The sequence below is a fragment of the Zosterops lateralis genome (assembly GCF_965231275.1).
Source record: "Zosterops lateralis genome assembly, chromosome: 6".
Classification (NCBI taxonomy): Eukaryota; Metazoa; Chordata; class Aves; order Passeriformes; family Zosteropidae; genus Zosterops; species Zosterops lateralis.
In genome coordinates, this window is record NC_139761.1 from 33,094,279 (window position 1) to 33,109,734 (window position 15,456).

General features: G+C 36.9%; 1 protein-coding gene across 1 annotated transcript in view; it reads left to right on the forward strand.

Moving 5' to 3' along the window:
• Positions 1 to 14,571, forward strand: part of PALS1 (protein associated with LIN7 1, MAGUK p55 family member) — a 55,618-nt gene extending 41,047 nt beyond the window's left edge. Inside the window, exons 6-14 of the mRNA XM_083864366.1 lie at positions 425 to 586; positions 3,668 to 3,745; positions 4,562 to 4,745; positions 5,806 to 5,877; positions 6,343 to 6,414; positions 7,095 to 7,262; positions 7,970 to 8,172; positions 9,468 to 9,578; positions 11,500 to 14,571. Of these exons, the coding sequence (XP_083720492.1) occupies positions 425 to 586; positions 3,668 to 3,745; positions 4,562 to 4,745; positions 5,806 to 5,877; positions 6,343 to 6,414; positions 7,095 to 7,262; positions 7,970 to 8,172; positions 9,468 to 9,578; positions 11,500 to 11,676 (1,227 nt within the window). The 3' untranslated portion in view covers positions 11,677 to 14,571. The remainder of the gene's footprint in view (positions 1 to 424; positions 587 to 3,667; positions 3,746 to 4,561; positions 4,746 to 5,805; positions 5,878 to 6,342; positions 6,415 to 7,094; positions 7,263 to 7,969; positions 8,173 to 9,467; positions 9,579 to 11,499) is intronic.
• The last annotated feature ends 885 nt before the right edge of the window (positions 14,572 to 15,456 follow it).

The window sequence follows — 15,456 nt, forward strand, 5'->3', positions numbered from 1 at the left end:
ACAACTTCCATCATCTTGGGTTTTGACAGATCTTCTTGGCAAGCATCACTATCCCAAGCTTGCTGCAAGGGAGCTTAAACCTTGTGCCAAGCAGGTGTAGGTTTTTTAGTTGGCTGGTTTCTGGTTTGGGGATTTGTTTAGCAGTTATCATCTGCTATTTGCATCTTCCAAATAAAAGGGTTTTTAGAACTATGTTTATTAAAAAAATAATCTTACGGTGTGAAGCAATTAAATTCTTCAGTCTTTAGTGTAGGTTGAAGGAGTTAAGCAGTGGTTTTTTTGAACTGGAGCATTGTGTGTATGCATCCAAGCTGTTACTTGCATTCTCTTTCAGCATAGTTTTTCCACTGGCTTGGAATATATACAATAGATGGCTTTGAGTTTCATATATGTAATAAATTCAGAATGTGTTGCTACTACACAGGGTGCTACTGTTCGCAATGAAATGGATTCTGTTATCATCAGTCGAATAGTCAAAGGAGGTGCTGCAGAGAAGAGTGGGCTGTTACATGAAGGAGATGAAGTTCTGGAGATCAATGGCATTGAGATCCGTGGAAAAGATGTTAATGAAGTTTTTGACTTGCTGGTGAGTTGGAACACTTCTTGTTTTCTTTGCAATAAATACTCATTTCATAAGTCTGAGGCCTGTTGACACTGCTTGTCATTTTACTCATATTTAGCCTAGAAAGAATTTTCATTCTGGTAGCTGATGTTCATATGTGGAGGTCCATTTCAAGTTTTCTTTCTGACAAATAGGAAGATACTGACGAGAATGAAGTCTACAAATGAAATGAATGTCTACAGATGTGGAAGCATCAAACTGTTATCTTTACACTTACTTCTAATGATTTCTAAGAAAAACTTTGTTTAGCTCTGGCAAGGCATGGTTTTTCATCTTCGTCTCTGTCCCCAGGTAGTAAATATGTGGCTGGTTTGGAGGTAATTTTCTTCATAGTAGCTTATATGGTGCTGTTTAGACTGAAACAATGTTCATAATTGCACCAGTGTTTTAGCAGTTGCTGAGCAGTGCATGCACAGTGTCAAGGCCTTCTCTGTTTCTCACTCTTTTTGCTGCCTGCAACTGCCTGGGGTGAGCAAGAGGTTAGGAGGGGACATGGCCGGGACAGCTGACCCAAATTGACCACACAGTGACGTGAATGGCCGTGTGATATTAGGCTGAGCAGTAAAATCTGGGTGGTGAGTGATTGCTTTTGCATCACTTGTCAAGTTGGGTTTTTTCCACTTCACTTATTAGACTGTTTTTACTTTGACCCATGAGACTTTTTTCTTGCATGTGGTCTTCCAGTTCTCTCCCTCAACCTGCTGGGAGAGAAGAGTGCATTAGGAGCTGGTTGGTGCTTAAGTTGCTGACCAGACTTAACCCACCACAAACTATATCACACGAGACCTTTATGTGACTGGTCTTACACTCTTTTGCTCCTGAAAAAAGCCCTTTTGTCTAGCAGTTTACTTGCATAGATGTTTTCTTGTCTATTACTACATTCATGAATGTAATATACTATAGTTTAAAAGAAGCTAGGCAAGAAATCCATCAGGAATTAGTAAATTAAAGGTACTCACTTTCAAAAAGACCCTGTGAGAAAAATGTTAAAAGCTGGCAATTACCACCAGTATTTTCTGTTGCCCAATTGCATTTCTTTCATGCTTTTCCCTGGTACTTGCTTTGGGTCAGTGTCCGAGACACCTGGAACCCAACTCTGAATCTTTGGTCTAATTGCACCAGGAAAGACCATTCTGTCAAGGTGGAAACAGGTGAAAATGATATTTTTTTAGAGGTTAATTAATAACTTCGGCACAAAACATTGGAAATATCAACTAGGACTTACTTAGTAGAGAGTTTGGGAGGAAAAAAAAGGAGGAGAAACATATTTATTAAATCTTCTAAGTTACTTAGTAGGTTTATGCTGTAGAGATAAATCAGAATCAGGACAAAGACTTAGGTACAGCGGTAGGTTGTGTATTGTGGGAAGAACAGGCAGCAATATCCATAGATGGGATTGTCTTATGGTACAGTAAGACATTGATTTTTAATGCACAATTTCTGTCTTCAGTTGGACTATTTTCTAAAATTTGCTGTTGAAATTTTTCATCTGTTTCATACAGTGAGATCAGTGGAAGGAAGTAGAGGCAGAAATGTGTGAGGTTTGGGGAGTTTTGTTTTACTGTTTTTAAATCAATTAGAAAGATGCTTACAATTGAGAAGCTTTGAATGTCAGTGGGCTTTTTGGATCAGAATTGAAATTCATCATGTTTTGTAATTGTCTCCATTACCCTCTGTATTTTCTTAAAGCCATATTTAGCTAAGTCCTCTGCTTCCGAAAAGAGTGTTTTGGAGGTCATTAACAGGTGGTTCAAGTCTGGCAATTCAGTTCTCTGAATTAGAGCTTGTTCTACTCCTGAGCAGCTCCTGCAACCTAGGGTTAAAAAACAAAAGGTGGAAAGCCACAGTACATTAGCATAAGAGAAAATCAATTTGCTGAAAATTAAAAACAAAATAAATACAATTCTGTGGATTTTGAAAATATATTTTTAATGCAACTAATTTAAAAGAATACTTTTAATCCTTTGTATGTTGTCATTTTTATTCTGTCATCTGGAAGTGAATTTCTAAAATGTGTCAGACCCCTCCCAGAATGCTTCAAACGAGCACAGGAGAAAGAAATAACTTCCCTCCTTAGTTTTGCCTCACTACTTGCTACTCAAGTGATAATAAACCAAATGTGACCCTTAGTCTAGGCTGTTTGCATGATCACTGTGAGATTATATACATTCCTCATGGAACTATGCATGCTGATTGAAAATCATGGATTTTCCTTTCTTGCAGCCTCATCATGTTATATTCAAGTTACATTTACTTTATTTATGCCTTGGTTCTGAATTTTTTGAGATCCATTTTCTTGTTTTACACAGGATAAATTGTTGTTATGCTTCATAGAATAGTGTATAGGAAGTGAAACACCTGTAGACCTTGTCACAGTTTGTCATTTGAACTTTATCGAGATGTTTTTTATGTGAGCAAACACATTCTGCAAATGGAAGTATGTAAACAAAGAAGATAAAGACAAGAAATTTATTATGTTTTACTTTCTTATCAAGGATGACTACAGTGTTGGTATCGAACACTTTACATATGCAAGATTTGAGTATGTTAGCTAATTTTTTTAACAATATTTTGTATTCTTTACTGATGTTTACAGCATAAAATCATAGTAGAAATGTAGATTTGAAAGCACTGTTCCATCTAAACAATTCTAGGAAAATTGCATTTTTTCATTATATTTTTTCATTCCAGTGTAGACCCACTTGCTTAGTATTTTTGAACAGAACAAGAGAGTATTATCCATTTCCCCTAAGTCTCTGCTTGACAGAACAGCAGCTGCTCCATTTCAAATAGAAATAGTTTATATTCCAGAAACCTAGACTTTTAAAATTTGAGTATCAGCATTTAGCTTTCTAGTCTTACTGAATCACTGTGTCTGTACCTGTACTATATATTTTAAACCAGCTAAAGGGTAGATGATGTGCTGTTAGGAACAACTTCTAATGGGAGTTTTTAAAGCATTTTCTAAAATGTATTATTTATTAAAATTCGTAACCTTAAGTTATATTTTGATACAGTATATGAAGAGTCTATTTTTCTTCTCAGGCTGACATGCATGGTACTCTGACCTTTGTATTGATTCCCAGTCAGCAGAGCAAGCCACCTCCTGCAAAGGAGACAGTTGTAAGTAGCTCTACAGTGTCCTTGTGCTTGGTGAAAAGTACTTGTTTTACCAGTAGTGTGTAAAAAGTTCTTCTGCAGGTCCTTTACATGGTGGAACAAACCCAAAACGTAGTAATTTAAATTGATTTTTAATTGTTATTAGACTAACACCTGAATTAACTGTTGAAAATTATTAAGGATCTTAAACTGAAACTCTTAGTATGATTTTAACTCAGTTTCTGAAAGAAATTGTAAAAGTAGAACTTCCTGTTGTTCTGAGATTCTTATTTTGAATTTCTGTATTTTGTGTGCGTATATATATATATATATGTATATATCAAAAAAAAGTTGGATTGTCAAAACTTGTAAATATGTTTTGGGAGGAAAAGATAGCTTTAACAGTTTGAAGAAAGAATGCCCAGACCTTAATGACTGGTGACAAAATGCTTTACAAGTGAAGCTTCACTTGAAGCCCTGTGTAAAGGGTTTCAGTCTGTGTATTTATTAGGTACTTTAACCAATCAGAATACCTCTGATAATTTTTAAATGCAGAGAACTTAAATCACTAGCTGGGGGAGATTGTCTCCTACAATGGTGAGGAAATTGCATGTTAAATTCAAGCCTTTCTGTCCAGCCTAGCACAACTGTGTCCTTTCCATTGTTAACCTAATGATTCCATTCCAGTACCTCCCGTATGCCCCAGATAAAGTTTCCATTTTACATAAGGTTGGAGTTTTTGTATATCATAGCTCTAATGCAATCACAGGAAGACAAGGTTTTGTTCTTCAGAAGTCACTGGGGTGTTGTTGCGTTTTTTTAACATTCGATCTCCTACAGATACACGTCAAAGCGCATTTTGACTACGATCCCTCTGATGACCCTTACGTCCCCTGCCGAGAGTTAGGCTTGTCTTTTCAAAAAGGAGACATACTCCATGTGATCAGTCAAGAAGATCCAAACTGGTGGCAGGCTTACAGAGATGGAGATGAAGATAACCAGCCATTGGCAGGCCTTATCCCTGGTAAATAAAGCTCTAGAAAAAATTGAGAGTCAGTCAAGTTAGTTATCATAACTGTGGTCCACACAGGACCAATACTCAGGTTTTCAAAGACTTGTGTACTCTTAAATATCTTTTGCCTTAAATATATCTGTGTCTTTGAACCATTTGCAACAGAGCCTACAGGGCATCACCATGTCTGGAGTCAAACACTGAGTAAAGCTAATGCTTTCACTGCCCCTTTCAGGAGCTGCTCTTCTCTTCCTTTATTCCTCCACCACTGGGACTCTGCAGATTCAGAGTTCCCTCTGCTGGCTGCAGCAGAGATGTGGGACTGCAGCCCACTTGTTTTCTGGAGATGGGCACAGCTCTGAGGTTTCCTACCTTTCTCAAATAAATTACTTGATACAGTACCTATTTGTGGTCACTTTTCAGCATGTTTTCACTTGACAAAGGGTTTCAGTTACTTGTAACAGTCAGAATTCCTTTCTCACTGTTGGGGGCCTTTGGGTTTTTAGGCACTGAAGTCTGTTCACAATTTTTGCATTGCAGTATGTGTTGCAGCCTAATTCATTAAAGATCTGCTGCTCTGTTAAACACAATGAACAAAATTTTCAAATTTGTCACAGGTTGTCTCTTGACTTTTCAAATTCCATAGAATATCCCACTGTAACTTTGTAGCTTTGAATAACTTGAGAGAAATGCTGATTTAAATACAGACTAATCTATTTTGAATTGACATTCAAAATATTTAATATAAATAGAGCACATTTGACATACAAAAATAATCAGAAAATTGCATCATCATAGTGGGGAATTGTAGTCTTTCCAGTACTTTTCACTTTTCCAGGCAAAATTGTCTAGTATACTATAAATGCTCTGCAAGTCTCTCTTGATTAATATATATTTTTGAAGTGATAAATCACTTTTGTAGCAATTTTGGGTTCTCTTTTAAAAATTCTTTTGCTAGAACCTTCAGAGATGTAAAAGTTTAGAAAAGAGTCAAATGAGTAAGTCATTATGAAAAGGCATAAAAATGGTTTTTAAATGTTAATGACTCTTGTGCTTTTTTTAATGCATCAAGGAAAAAGTTTTCAGCAACAAAGAGAAGCAATGAAGCAAACCATAGAAGAAGACAAGGAGCCTGAAAAATCAGGTGGGATATATGCTTGCCTAGCAAAAAAAAAAAAAATCTCCTGTAGCAGTGTTAATTAGTATTATATGGAACCTTGTCATGGTGGAGTTGTAGAATGTTTTCCTGGTGTGTTTTTTCTTTGTAATACAAATGGGATGATTCTTTGAAATTCTTCATGTAAATACAAGTCCAAATTTAACACCTTGTTGTATAAATCACATGGGTTTTTCACAGCTATGTGTGAAGTAATTAGAATGATGTAGAGAATTTGGAAAGCCCCTTTTTCATAAAAAATTATATTTGCCATGACTTGGTTAAGTCCTTGATATTTGCTTAATACACCAAAGCATTGTAATCAACAAAAGGTTATTATGCCTTTTCAAAACTGCAGAATAAATTCTCTGGTTTAAAGATCCAAAACATGGGCAGAATAGGAAGATTTTTGTTGTATGGGTGTTTGATTGTCATAATTTTTATTTTGGTTAGGAAAACTCTGGTGTGCGAAGAAGAACAAAAAGAAACGGAAAAAGGTTTTGTACAATGCAAATAAAAATGATGGTAAGGAACAACTTCTGCACAGTGTGTGTAATTATAAAATATTGTTACGAGAATGCTGAAATTCAGGATATGGTGTTAGAAATGCTAGCATTAAGTTCTATGGAAGAGTAATACTATGTTGTGTTGCAGCATTTAGTGAAAGATGTGAAAGAATTTATAGGGTCATTTAGTGTCTTTATTAAAGGTCAGATGATAAGGGAAAAACCATAGCTTTTTAGGCACAGAAGCACTCATAATTTTACAATGGTGAACCAATTCTTTACAGCTTTGTAATATCATCTCACTGCATAATTATATTTCGTAAATGGAAACTTTCTTGACAGATTTTATAGACTACTTATACTAGGTTCTTATAAGAGTACTTTGCGATTATGGTTGCTGCCAGTGGATATAAAGTGTTACTCTTGTACTAGAAACCTTTTTTTGACAAAAAAAAACTGTTTCTTGAGTTTATGCTACTAGTTATATGAAGAGTAGTAAGTGGAAACGTTTTTTTCTCCAAGAAAGGGAAAAAATTCTCATCTTACTGGGCACATGATGATCTTTGGCTTCTGTTGCTTTGATGACTCAGAGTTAGTTGCTGCACAGGGAGTCAGGAACTGTCTGAAATCTGATACTGCATGGCAGGCATGGTTGTGGCAGTAAAGTATGTTGTGACTGTTTTATTGTTCTCTCTCAAGATTATGACAATGAGGAGATTTTGACCTATGAGGAAATGTCACTGTACCATCAGCCAGCAAATAGGAAACGTCCCATCGTTCTGATCGGGCCCCAGAACTGCGGCCAGAACGAGCTGCGGCAGAGGCTGATGAATAACGAGGTGGATCGCTTTGCCTCCGCCGTGCCCCGTAAGTGTGACAGCACATCAGGTTCCTTACTCTAAACCTTGGCTGCAGACAAACCCTCTTGTGTTGGAAATACTAATTAGGAGCTTGGGGGTTTGGGGCAGGATATATCGTGCTCTTGAAAAAAGGGAAGTTAATGCAAATCCAGTGTTACAAACACAGTGTTCTGGAGGAGTTATAAGACATGCAATTATATTGGTTTGAATCAAATTGGAGTGAGTTACAGAAGTTCTGAATGAAACCAGTATATTGGGCAAAAAATTTTTCATCGTATGTCGTGTGTAAATTTAAATTTAGGTGGAGGTGGCTTTAGTGCCCTCCCAAACCACTTGTATTTTAGTGACTATTATAGTTTTTAATGTCTAATGTACCCTAGATTATGTTTACAAACAACTTAGCAGCATGTATTTATTGAAAAACAACTAATAGCTGTTTTCACATTCAGAACACAACTGCACAGTTAAAACTATTTCTTTCGTAGTTTGCTATTTTTTTCCTCTACATAATGTAAAAGAGACCTCTAAATTAAGTTTAACAACTTAATTTGACTAGGGACATTTATGGTAGGAAATAAGATACACAGATTTCATGGATATTTCCTTTGTTGGGTTGGGGAGGGTATCTTTGCATGATTAGCAATGTGCCTGCTAAGAGAAAAACTCTTTTCTTCAGTTCTATACATGTATCACCATCTCATTCTCTTTTTGTAGATACTACTCGGAGCAGGCGAGAGACTGAAGCGGCTGGCAGGGATTATCATTTTGTGTCCCGCCAGGCATTTGAGAGTGACATAGCTGCCGGGAAGTTCATCGAATATGGAGAGTTTGAGAAGAACCTCTATGGTACCAGCATAGACTCCGTGCGGCAAGTCATCAACTCGGGCAAGATATGCCTTTTAAATCTTCATACTCAGGTACAGCAAAGCTCTTGCCTCTCGTGTCTTAATTGTAGAAGCTACTGTGAATATCTGTAGAGCTCTATCTGGTTTATAAAATGAGTATGTTTTCAAGATCCATATTAATGTTTATGTCAGGTTTTCTTTCAGTGATACTCAGTTGACTCTATACTATTTCTTGTTTGCAAATATGCACATCTTTATCTGTGCTGCAGGTGATAGGGGGCCTTCGTTTTCACCAGCTTTAAGTATCTGGGAACCATCTAAATTTAAAAATTAACTAAAATAAGATTTGTGTCTCTCCGTCTTCCAGTTACTTTGTGATCCCTGGGATTTTTGAAGATAGAGAGGGCGTTGTTTGTAATTATACTTGGAAATTGCATTTCAGGAATTTTTTTGCAGTTTCCAAGTACAGTTCAGAAATTAAGTACATCACATCAACGGTATTGAAAAACTATTTAGCTGTGACCTTTTGGTTATGAAGAGAAAAGCCATGCTTGCATACCTCAATTTGGAAATATAGTCAAACATGGTAAGAGGCTGAGTCCTGGAATGCAGCCTGTTTTCTGATACATATGATATGTATGAGGTCTGCTGCTGTTGTAGATGCTGCAAAAGAAGATCTAAAACTCAGCCACATCAGTAAAATCTGGTAGTATTGAAGCTGGGATTAGCAATCAATTAGTCATCAGCAGCTAGGACCATGTGATACTTTACCAGTGTAGTTCATGGGTATTGCAAAGCATGTCATGAGATGAAAATTCATACCTCTTTAAAAATATGTATCTAATTCTGTGGCTATAAAAATTTATCTGAGACAAGTGGTTTATCCCAAGACAAACCTTACAAAAGCAAATGCTACACGTAGAGTAATAGTGCATCTGATATCTTGTATTTTAATCTTCAAACTAGAAAAGGTTAAATTGTAGTTTTTCAAGTAAACTGCAATATTTAAAGACTCTTCTCTGTTCAAAGCTGATACCTTTCTTTAGCATTGTAAGACACTTAATTCAATATAGCTGACCTTTTTATTGTTTTTGGATACCAAAAAATATGTTTCTTCAGTTCAGTTATGAAGAATATTCTTGAACAAAAGTAAATATTTGGTTTTTTTTAAGCTGAAAAATGGGAATATAAATTTCATAGGAAAAGGTGTCTGAACTCTGAATACTGTTACAGTTAATTCTGTTGCTGTTAATATATTGTACAGTTGTTGTGTTTGAAGAGTATATTATCAATAATAGCATGTGAATAGTGCATCTGTTAATGCCCTTTTTCTGGGAACTGTGAAATATTTAATCCTATTTTTGCAGTCACTGAAAACACTACGTAACTCTGACTTGAAGCCATATATTATATTTGTTGCACCACCTTCACAAGAGCGACTACGTGCTTTATTGGCCAAAGAAGGGAAAAATCCTAAGGTAAGGCGTCTTACTCTTCTGAAGCCATGCTGGGTTTGGTGAAAAAATGCACATACTCCTTCATTGGGATGGGGACACAGTGATGGTACTGGCAGTTACCACTGCAGTGAGCCAGGCTGGTAGGCAGACCATGCTAAGGGAAGGGTTCATTCAGGATGCTTTTGCCTAAAGAGATGTGAGAGGTATTAGACAAGAGAATGCACCGCTAAGTGTCTCTGCACTGGGGTATGAAGACATGACCTTTCATTTCAAAACTGCGGAAAACTCAATTTTGTCCTCAAGTAAACCTGGGAGTAGTTTTATGGAGCAAAGGATTACTGGTTTTCATTTCAGAACATACCTCCCTTTGGAAAAGCACTTACTTGAAAATCCAAAACTCTTCAGATGAAATTATTTTAATGCTTGGTCTTGTGGGATCACTCTTCATTTTTAACCAGTCATGTCCAAGATCTGAGGCTTATGATGTTATTTAGTTACTCAGAAGTTAGTTCTGCAGTTAGAACTTGAAAGCCAAAGATTAAACCAGGACATCTGAAAGCTTAGAGAAGTTCCTTACCAGGCTATGCTATACCAAGTGCTTATTGAGGAATAGGTTCATCATTAGCTTCATAACTGAAATCTACCCTGTAGTGATTGGCAGGTGCCCTTTGCCACCACAGTAACTTCAAAGTACTAACTGAGCATAATGCAGTTCATTCAAAGGAAAAACAGTCTTCCCAGCATTATTCACAGTTATTCCTGACACAGCTGTTGGTCAGGAATCATAACTCACTGTGTTCTGTGGCTGTGTTGTTTTGTTCTCCTTGTTTGATGTAAGGATGATTTATTACTTGTGTGCAAGATTTAGAAGTACATTAAAGTCCAAGTGTTGAAATAGAGGAAATTTCTTTTTTTTTTCCTTTCCTCCCCCTGCCCCTGAGTCAAATATAATCATAGTCTTTAAATGGGTGTTTCCTCCTTTATATTTATGCAATGAAAGAAACTTTATTTTATGTAAATATTGCATCTTATGTATGGAATTTTATTGCAGTAGTCAAGGAATCCATTTGCAATAAAAAGGAATGCATTTCTTGCTGTTACACTATGCCTGTTTTCTTTCTGATTAATTGTATTGGAGTTGTATTTATTTCAGTTGGGTACATGCTACCGAGTTAAACCCCTTCTCTGATACTTCTTGCATGTGTGCCCTAATGTTGCTCTGATTTTATCAAGAGTATGTAAAGACTAAGAAAAAAATCCCAAAGACCTGAATATTTCTTTGTACAATACAAAAATAAGTTGAGAAAAAAAACCACACTTTTAGAATCAAAGTGTAAGAAAAATTCTGAAATCAAAGCATTTCTACTTCTGCCTTTGTATCATTTATCTACACTGCAATATTCTTGTGTTTGACATAGCTAGCTCTCTTCTAGCTCCCAAATGGTATTTTCTATATTTCTGCAATGTTATTCACCTGATGTTATGGTGATTTGGTCACCATAAATGTGTAACTCTGGCTGTGTGTGGCTCTCAGTGCTGTGTATTGAACAAGTCTCACCAGTGCCAGCTGTCTCCTTTGGCTTTTAGGTGTGGGTGGTACCAGCAGAATGCTGCCTTGTTTGGCACGGTTCAGACTTTGTCTTACACCATTTCTGCTGTCTCCAGTCTCCTTCAGTGAGATCAGTGTTGTGCAATGAGCTGTGCTGGATCTTCCTCATTTTCTTCAGCCTGGGCAGTTATTTTCTCTTTGCCACTCATAGCCAATCAGGATTGTCTTGAAGACCCTTAGCTTGAGGGTTGAGTGTTCCTGTAAACTTTTCAAGAGCCAGTGGCAACAAAACCTTGAGTGTTCATGTAAAAAAATGGAGTCATTCCTTTTCCCTACTGTTACTGTGGGGGAGAGGCTTACACACCCACACTAATTCTCTGTTTCTGATTGCAGCCAGAAGAGCTGAGAGAAATCATAGAGAAGACAAGGGAAATGGAACAGAACAATGGCCACTACTTTGATACAGCAATTGTGAATTCTGATCTTGATAAGGCCTATCAAGAGTTACTTCGGTTAATAAATAAGCTTGACACAGAACCCCAGTGGGTGCCCTCCACCTGGCTACGATGAGAGCAGTTCCAAGGGACAAATGGACTTGGATCAAGTTACCTTTCCAAGCAGATCATGTGTAGGTCTGCCCAATTCTAGTATAAATGCATGTGAGCTCTAGACCTCAGTGGCAGCATCTTCTGCCAGTGAAATTGCGTATTACTGAAAAATACGCTGATCAGTTTGTGAGCCAATTTAACTGATCTAAAGATTGTCCAAGTTTTCTTTCTCTGTGGTCTAGAAATGGAAACCATGTCAGTACTAAATTCTAAAGCTTTAGATAGATTTTTTTTTTCTAGCAACTACTTTTATACATAAATCCACCTTTTTTAACTTAGAATCACCCTTATGACAAAGATTTTAAGTGTGTTTGTGTGTGTATATATATATAGTCCATGCTGTCACATAGTTATAAATATGAATGTTATTTAACACTTAACTTAATGACTTTGTGGGACATGATGCTAGTTCAGGAGCTTAATTCTACAGATCATTGGGTAGAGAAATAATCTACACCTGAAAAATGTCAATGAGAAACCTCTTCTGTTCAAAAAATACACAGAATGAAGATGCTGCTCTGGTCTGGAGCTGCCCTTTGAGGCTTGAGTTAATATTTTATTTCTCAAACATTCCACTTTGTAATAGCACTGTAATTGAAAAATGTGTATAATGTAAATATTTCGATCCTTATGTCTTTTTAGTCAGACTTTTAAAATCAGATTTGACTGCACACTAATTTTAGGTCCAATCAAAGATGACTATTATATTGAACTTTTAGATGTGATATTTTTATGCTATTTTCTTTAAAACATACTGACTGATTGGAGCCGCTGTTTTTCACAGACCTGTAGAGATAGAAAGGCAGAGATTATATTTTTGTGAAAATATATAGTTATAAGACATGCTGCTTGAAAGTCAACTAAAATTCTCATGTTTTATAACAGAATACTGAGTAATACAGACTGATGTGCTGAACATTGGAAGACAGTGGGGTTTTTTAATCTCTGCAAATGGTTCATGTTGTGGCTGTTGGAGTAATGGACAACTAACTGGAATTAAAATAGCTGAATGTAGCTACTGTGTTATTGTAATTCACTAGCCAACGTATTGTCCTGCATTTGCTCAGTACTGCAGTGAAAATATGTGTAAAACACTGGTAACTGACTGAGAAGTCACAAGAAAGGGGAATATTTTTAATGGTTAAAACAAAAAAACTTGAAACAAGGGAAGGTCTGTATCCTAATGCATTCTGCAAAGCAGGTGGGAACATCTCTGCATCCTCGAATGATTCTGGCTGTGAAGGTTTAACTGCTGTGGCTGTGCATCTGCAGTAGGGCTGTTCTTGCTGACACTAAATGAATAGTAGTATCTTGGCTGGTTTGGGTTTGGGTAGCACAAAGAACCTTAACTGTGAATATCTCTTTTAGCCATAGTGTTTCTTTGTTCCTGCAGGTAAAACACTGGAGTTATGTCAATGTGTAGTTCACTCTTGTCTAATGTTGAAGGATAAAAGTGTAGTTACTGTTTCCCATTCTGTCTTGCATATATTCTTTCTTAAAATGTTAGTGGAACAAATTCACACCCATAGTTAAAGGGCTCCAAGTATAGAGCAGATATGAAGAAATGGTCAGATAACTGTCCTAGGTACTGAACTAATAATCAGTACATTTTTGTGTTGAAAAATTGAAGTATAGAGTGGATTCCTGTCTTGCTAGAAAGCAAATTATATGCTAGTTTAATTAATATTTAGGGCTGAAAAGAAATTAAGCAATTAGTGAGGATAAGTAATGATGCTTCAGAAAGAAAATAGGATGGAAACTTGAATATCTTAGTTCAAGTCGGTGTTAGAAATAATACTGTGCTACTGTTGGCCTAAGGGCTGGATATTCAAAATTATGGCTTTTTGCCTCACATTGCAGGCATGTTCTCAGTTTCATCCATAGTTTATGACAACAACAGTGTTCAGGTATATTGGAAAAACTGTATTGATTCTACCCTTTTTAAAGAAAGATTAACGTAGATGTATTAGGCTTTTGGGTATTGAATGTTTCTGGACAAGAAGGTGGAAAGCAGTAAAACATGTTGAGTAAAGTTAACCTAGCTCAGCTGTGTAGGTGCTGTCCAAATTCTGCCAGTCATAATCAGCTCAAGGTGGTTGCTGAACCCCCTTTGGTATTCAGTGTTTATAGGCAGCATCAGTCTCAGCAAATCATGCCATTAATGTTATTTCATCCATGTTTGTCTCCCCAGTTTTTCTGACTTTGTACAGAATCTGGTTTTGTACAAATGAGCTTTTGAATGTAGACTTAAAGCATATTGCTTGAAGTTCAGCTCTACTCCCTTAATTCTCACTGACATCCATAGAGAGGTGCTATGATAGCTTTTAACCAGTGTTAGCTTTGCCTCCTGCTGAAAGGAAGAGCCCAAGCAGCACTGAAATACATACCTGGCTGTCCATCTGCTGCCAGCTTGGACCTGGAACTACCTTGTGTAAGAAATTATTCTGTCTTGTTTAATGAAGAATGTGTGCTAGTTCTCTGGAGAACAAAAGAAAATACATCGACTCCACTGGTAAAACTCTTCAACCTTTTCCCAGGCTTTGTGATGAGCTGTATCAGACTGAAATGAGGGTATCTGCATTTTTACCAGTCCAGATCGAATTAAAAATAAACGTTAGATGAATTCCAGAAAAGAATTCATCTGAAAAGAATGTAATTAAATGTGACTTTTTAAAATATTAGATAGGGGGTTCCATGCCTTAAATAATTAAGGTGACTTTATTGAGACCTGTGGTTAGCTCCACATTGTACTTTTATACATGTATCTGCACTCTGTATTTTGAGACATCATGAACTGCACACTAATGTAAAAATGTAAAATATTTCTAGATTTAAAATAAATCACTGTACAATTTTACTTCTTGTAGTGAATCTTGGGAGTCTTCTTTCTGCCACTTTGCTGAATGTGTGAAATATGCTGTGACCCATCAGTGCCCTACAGGATGTTCTGTGCACTTTCTGACACCATCCAACCTGTGGGAGAGGCAACAGCAGGTCTGCAGAGCTCCCGTGGCTCTTCAAGTTGGATCTCTATCTTACAACAGACCATGGACTTACAACTCAGCTGTGCTGTCTGTAGCTTCACAAGAGAAAAAAATAGCCTTATTATTCATACAATTCTAAAGTGATTTTCTAAAGGTGTTAAAAGAAATTTATTCTTTGCAGTTACCCTGCATCTACAGTTAAGTGTTGCATCATGTTTAAAATAAGATGCTTATCTCGACTAGACTTGTAGTAGTAGAAACCATGAAGTAGCATTGGTTCTGGGGCATGTGTTCAGTTTACTGATTGCAAACCAGTGTCTTCAAGAAAAATAATACAACCAGTGTGTTCAAAGAATGGCACTTAGTGCTGTGGACTGACAAGGTGGTGATTTGTCAAAGGTTGGACTCTGATCTTAGAGGTCTTCTGCAACATTCTGTGCTTCTGTCTTTAGGAAAACAGCTCTTCAAACTGAGCAGGGTTTAGTGAGAGCCTGCTCATCACCCACTCTCCTGGACTCATCATCCTTGGACACAAGAATTGCAGGAAGGATGGACTGCTGTACATTCAGCCCTGCTTTGCTTGCCAGCCTACTGAAGCAATGAAGATTTGCAGCAACATGTAGCTAGATGGTTGTTTCTATGTGCTTTTGGCAGGAGGGAGCCACTTCTCCATAGTTATTTATTTAAAGCAGTAAAGATTAAGTAAATGTCGGCACAGGCTGTAAGAGATGTGCTCAGAGTGGTTTCCACGTCAGTCG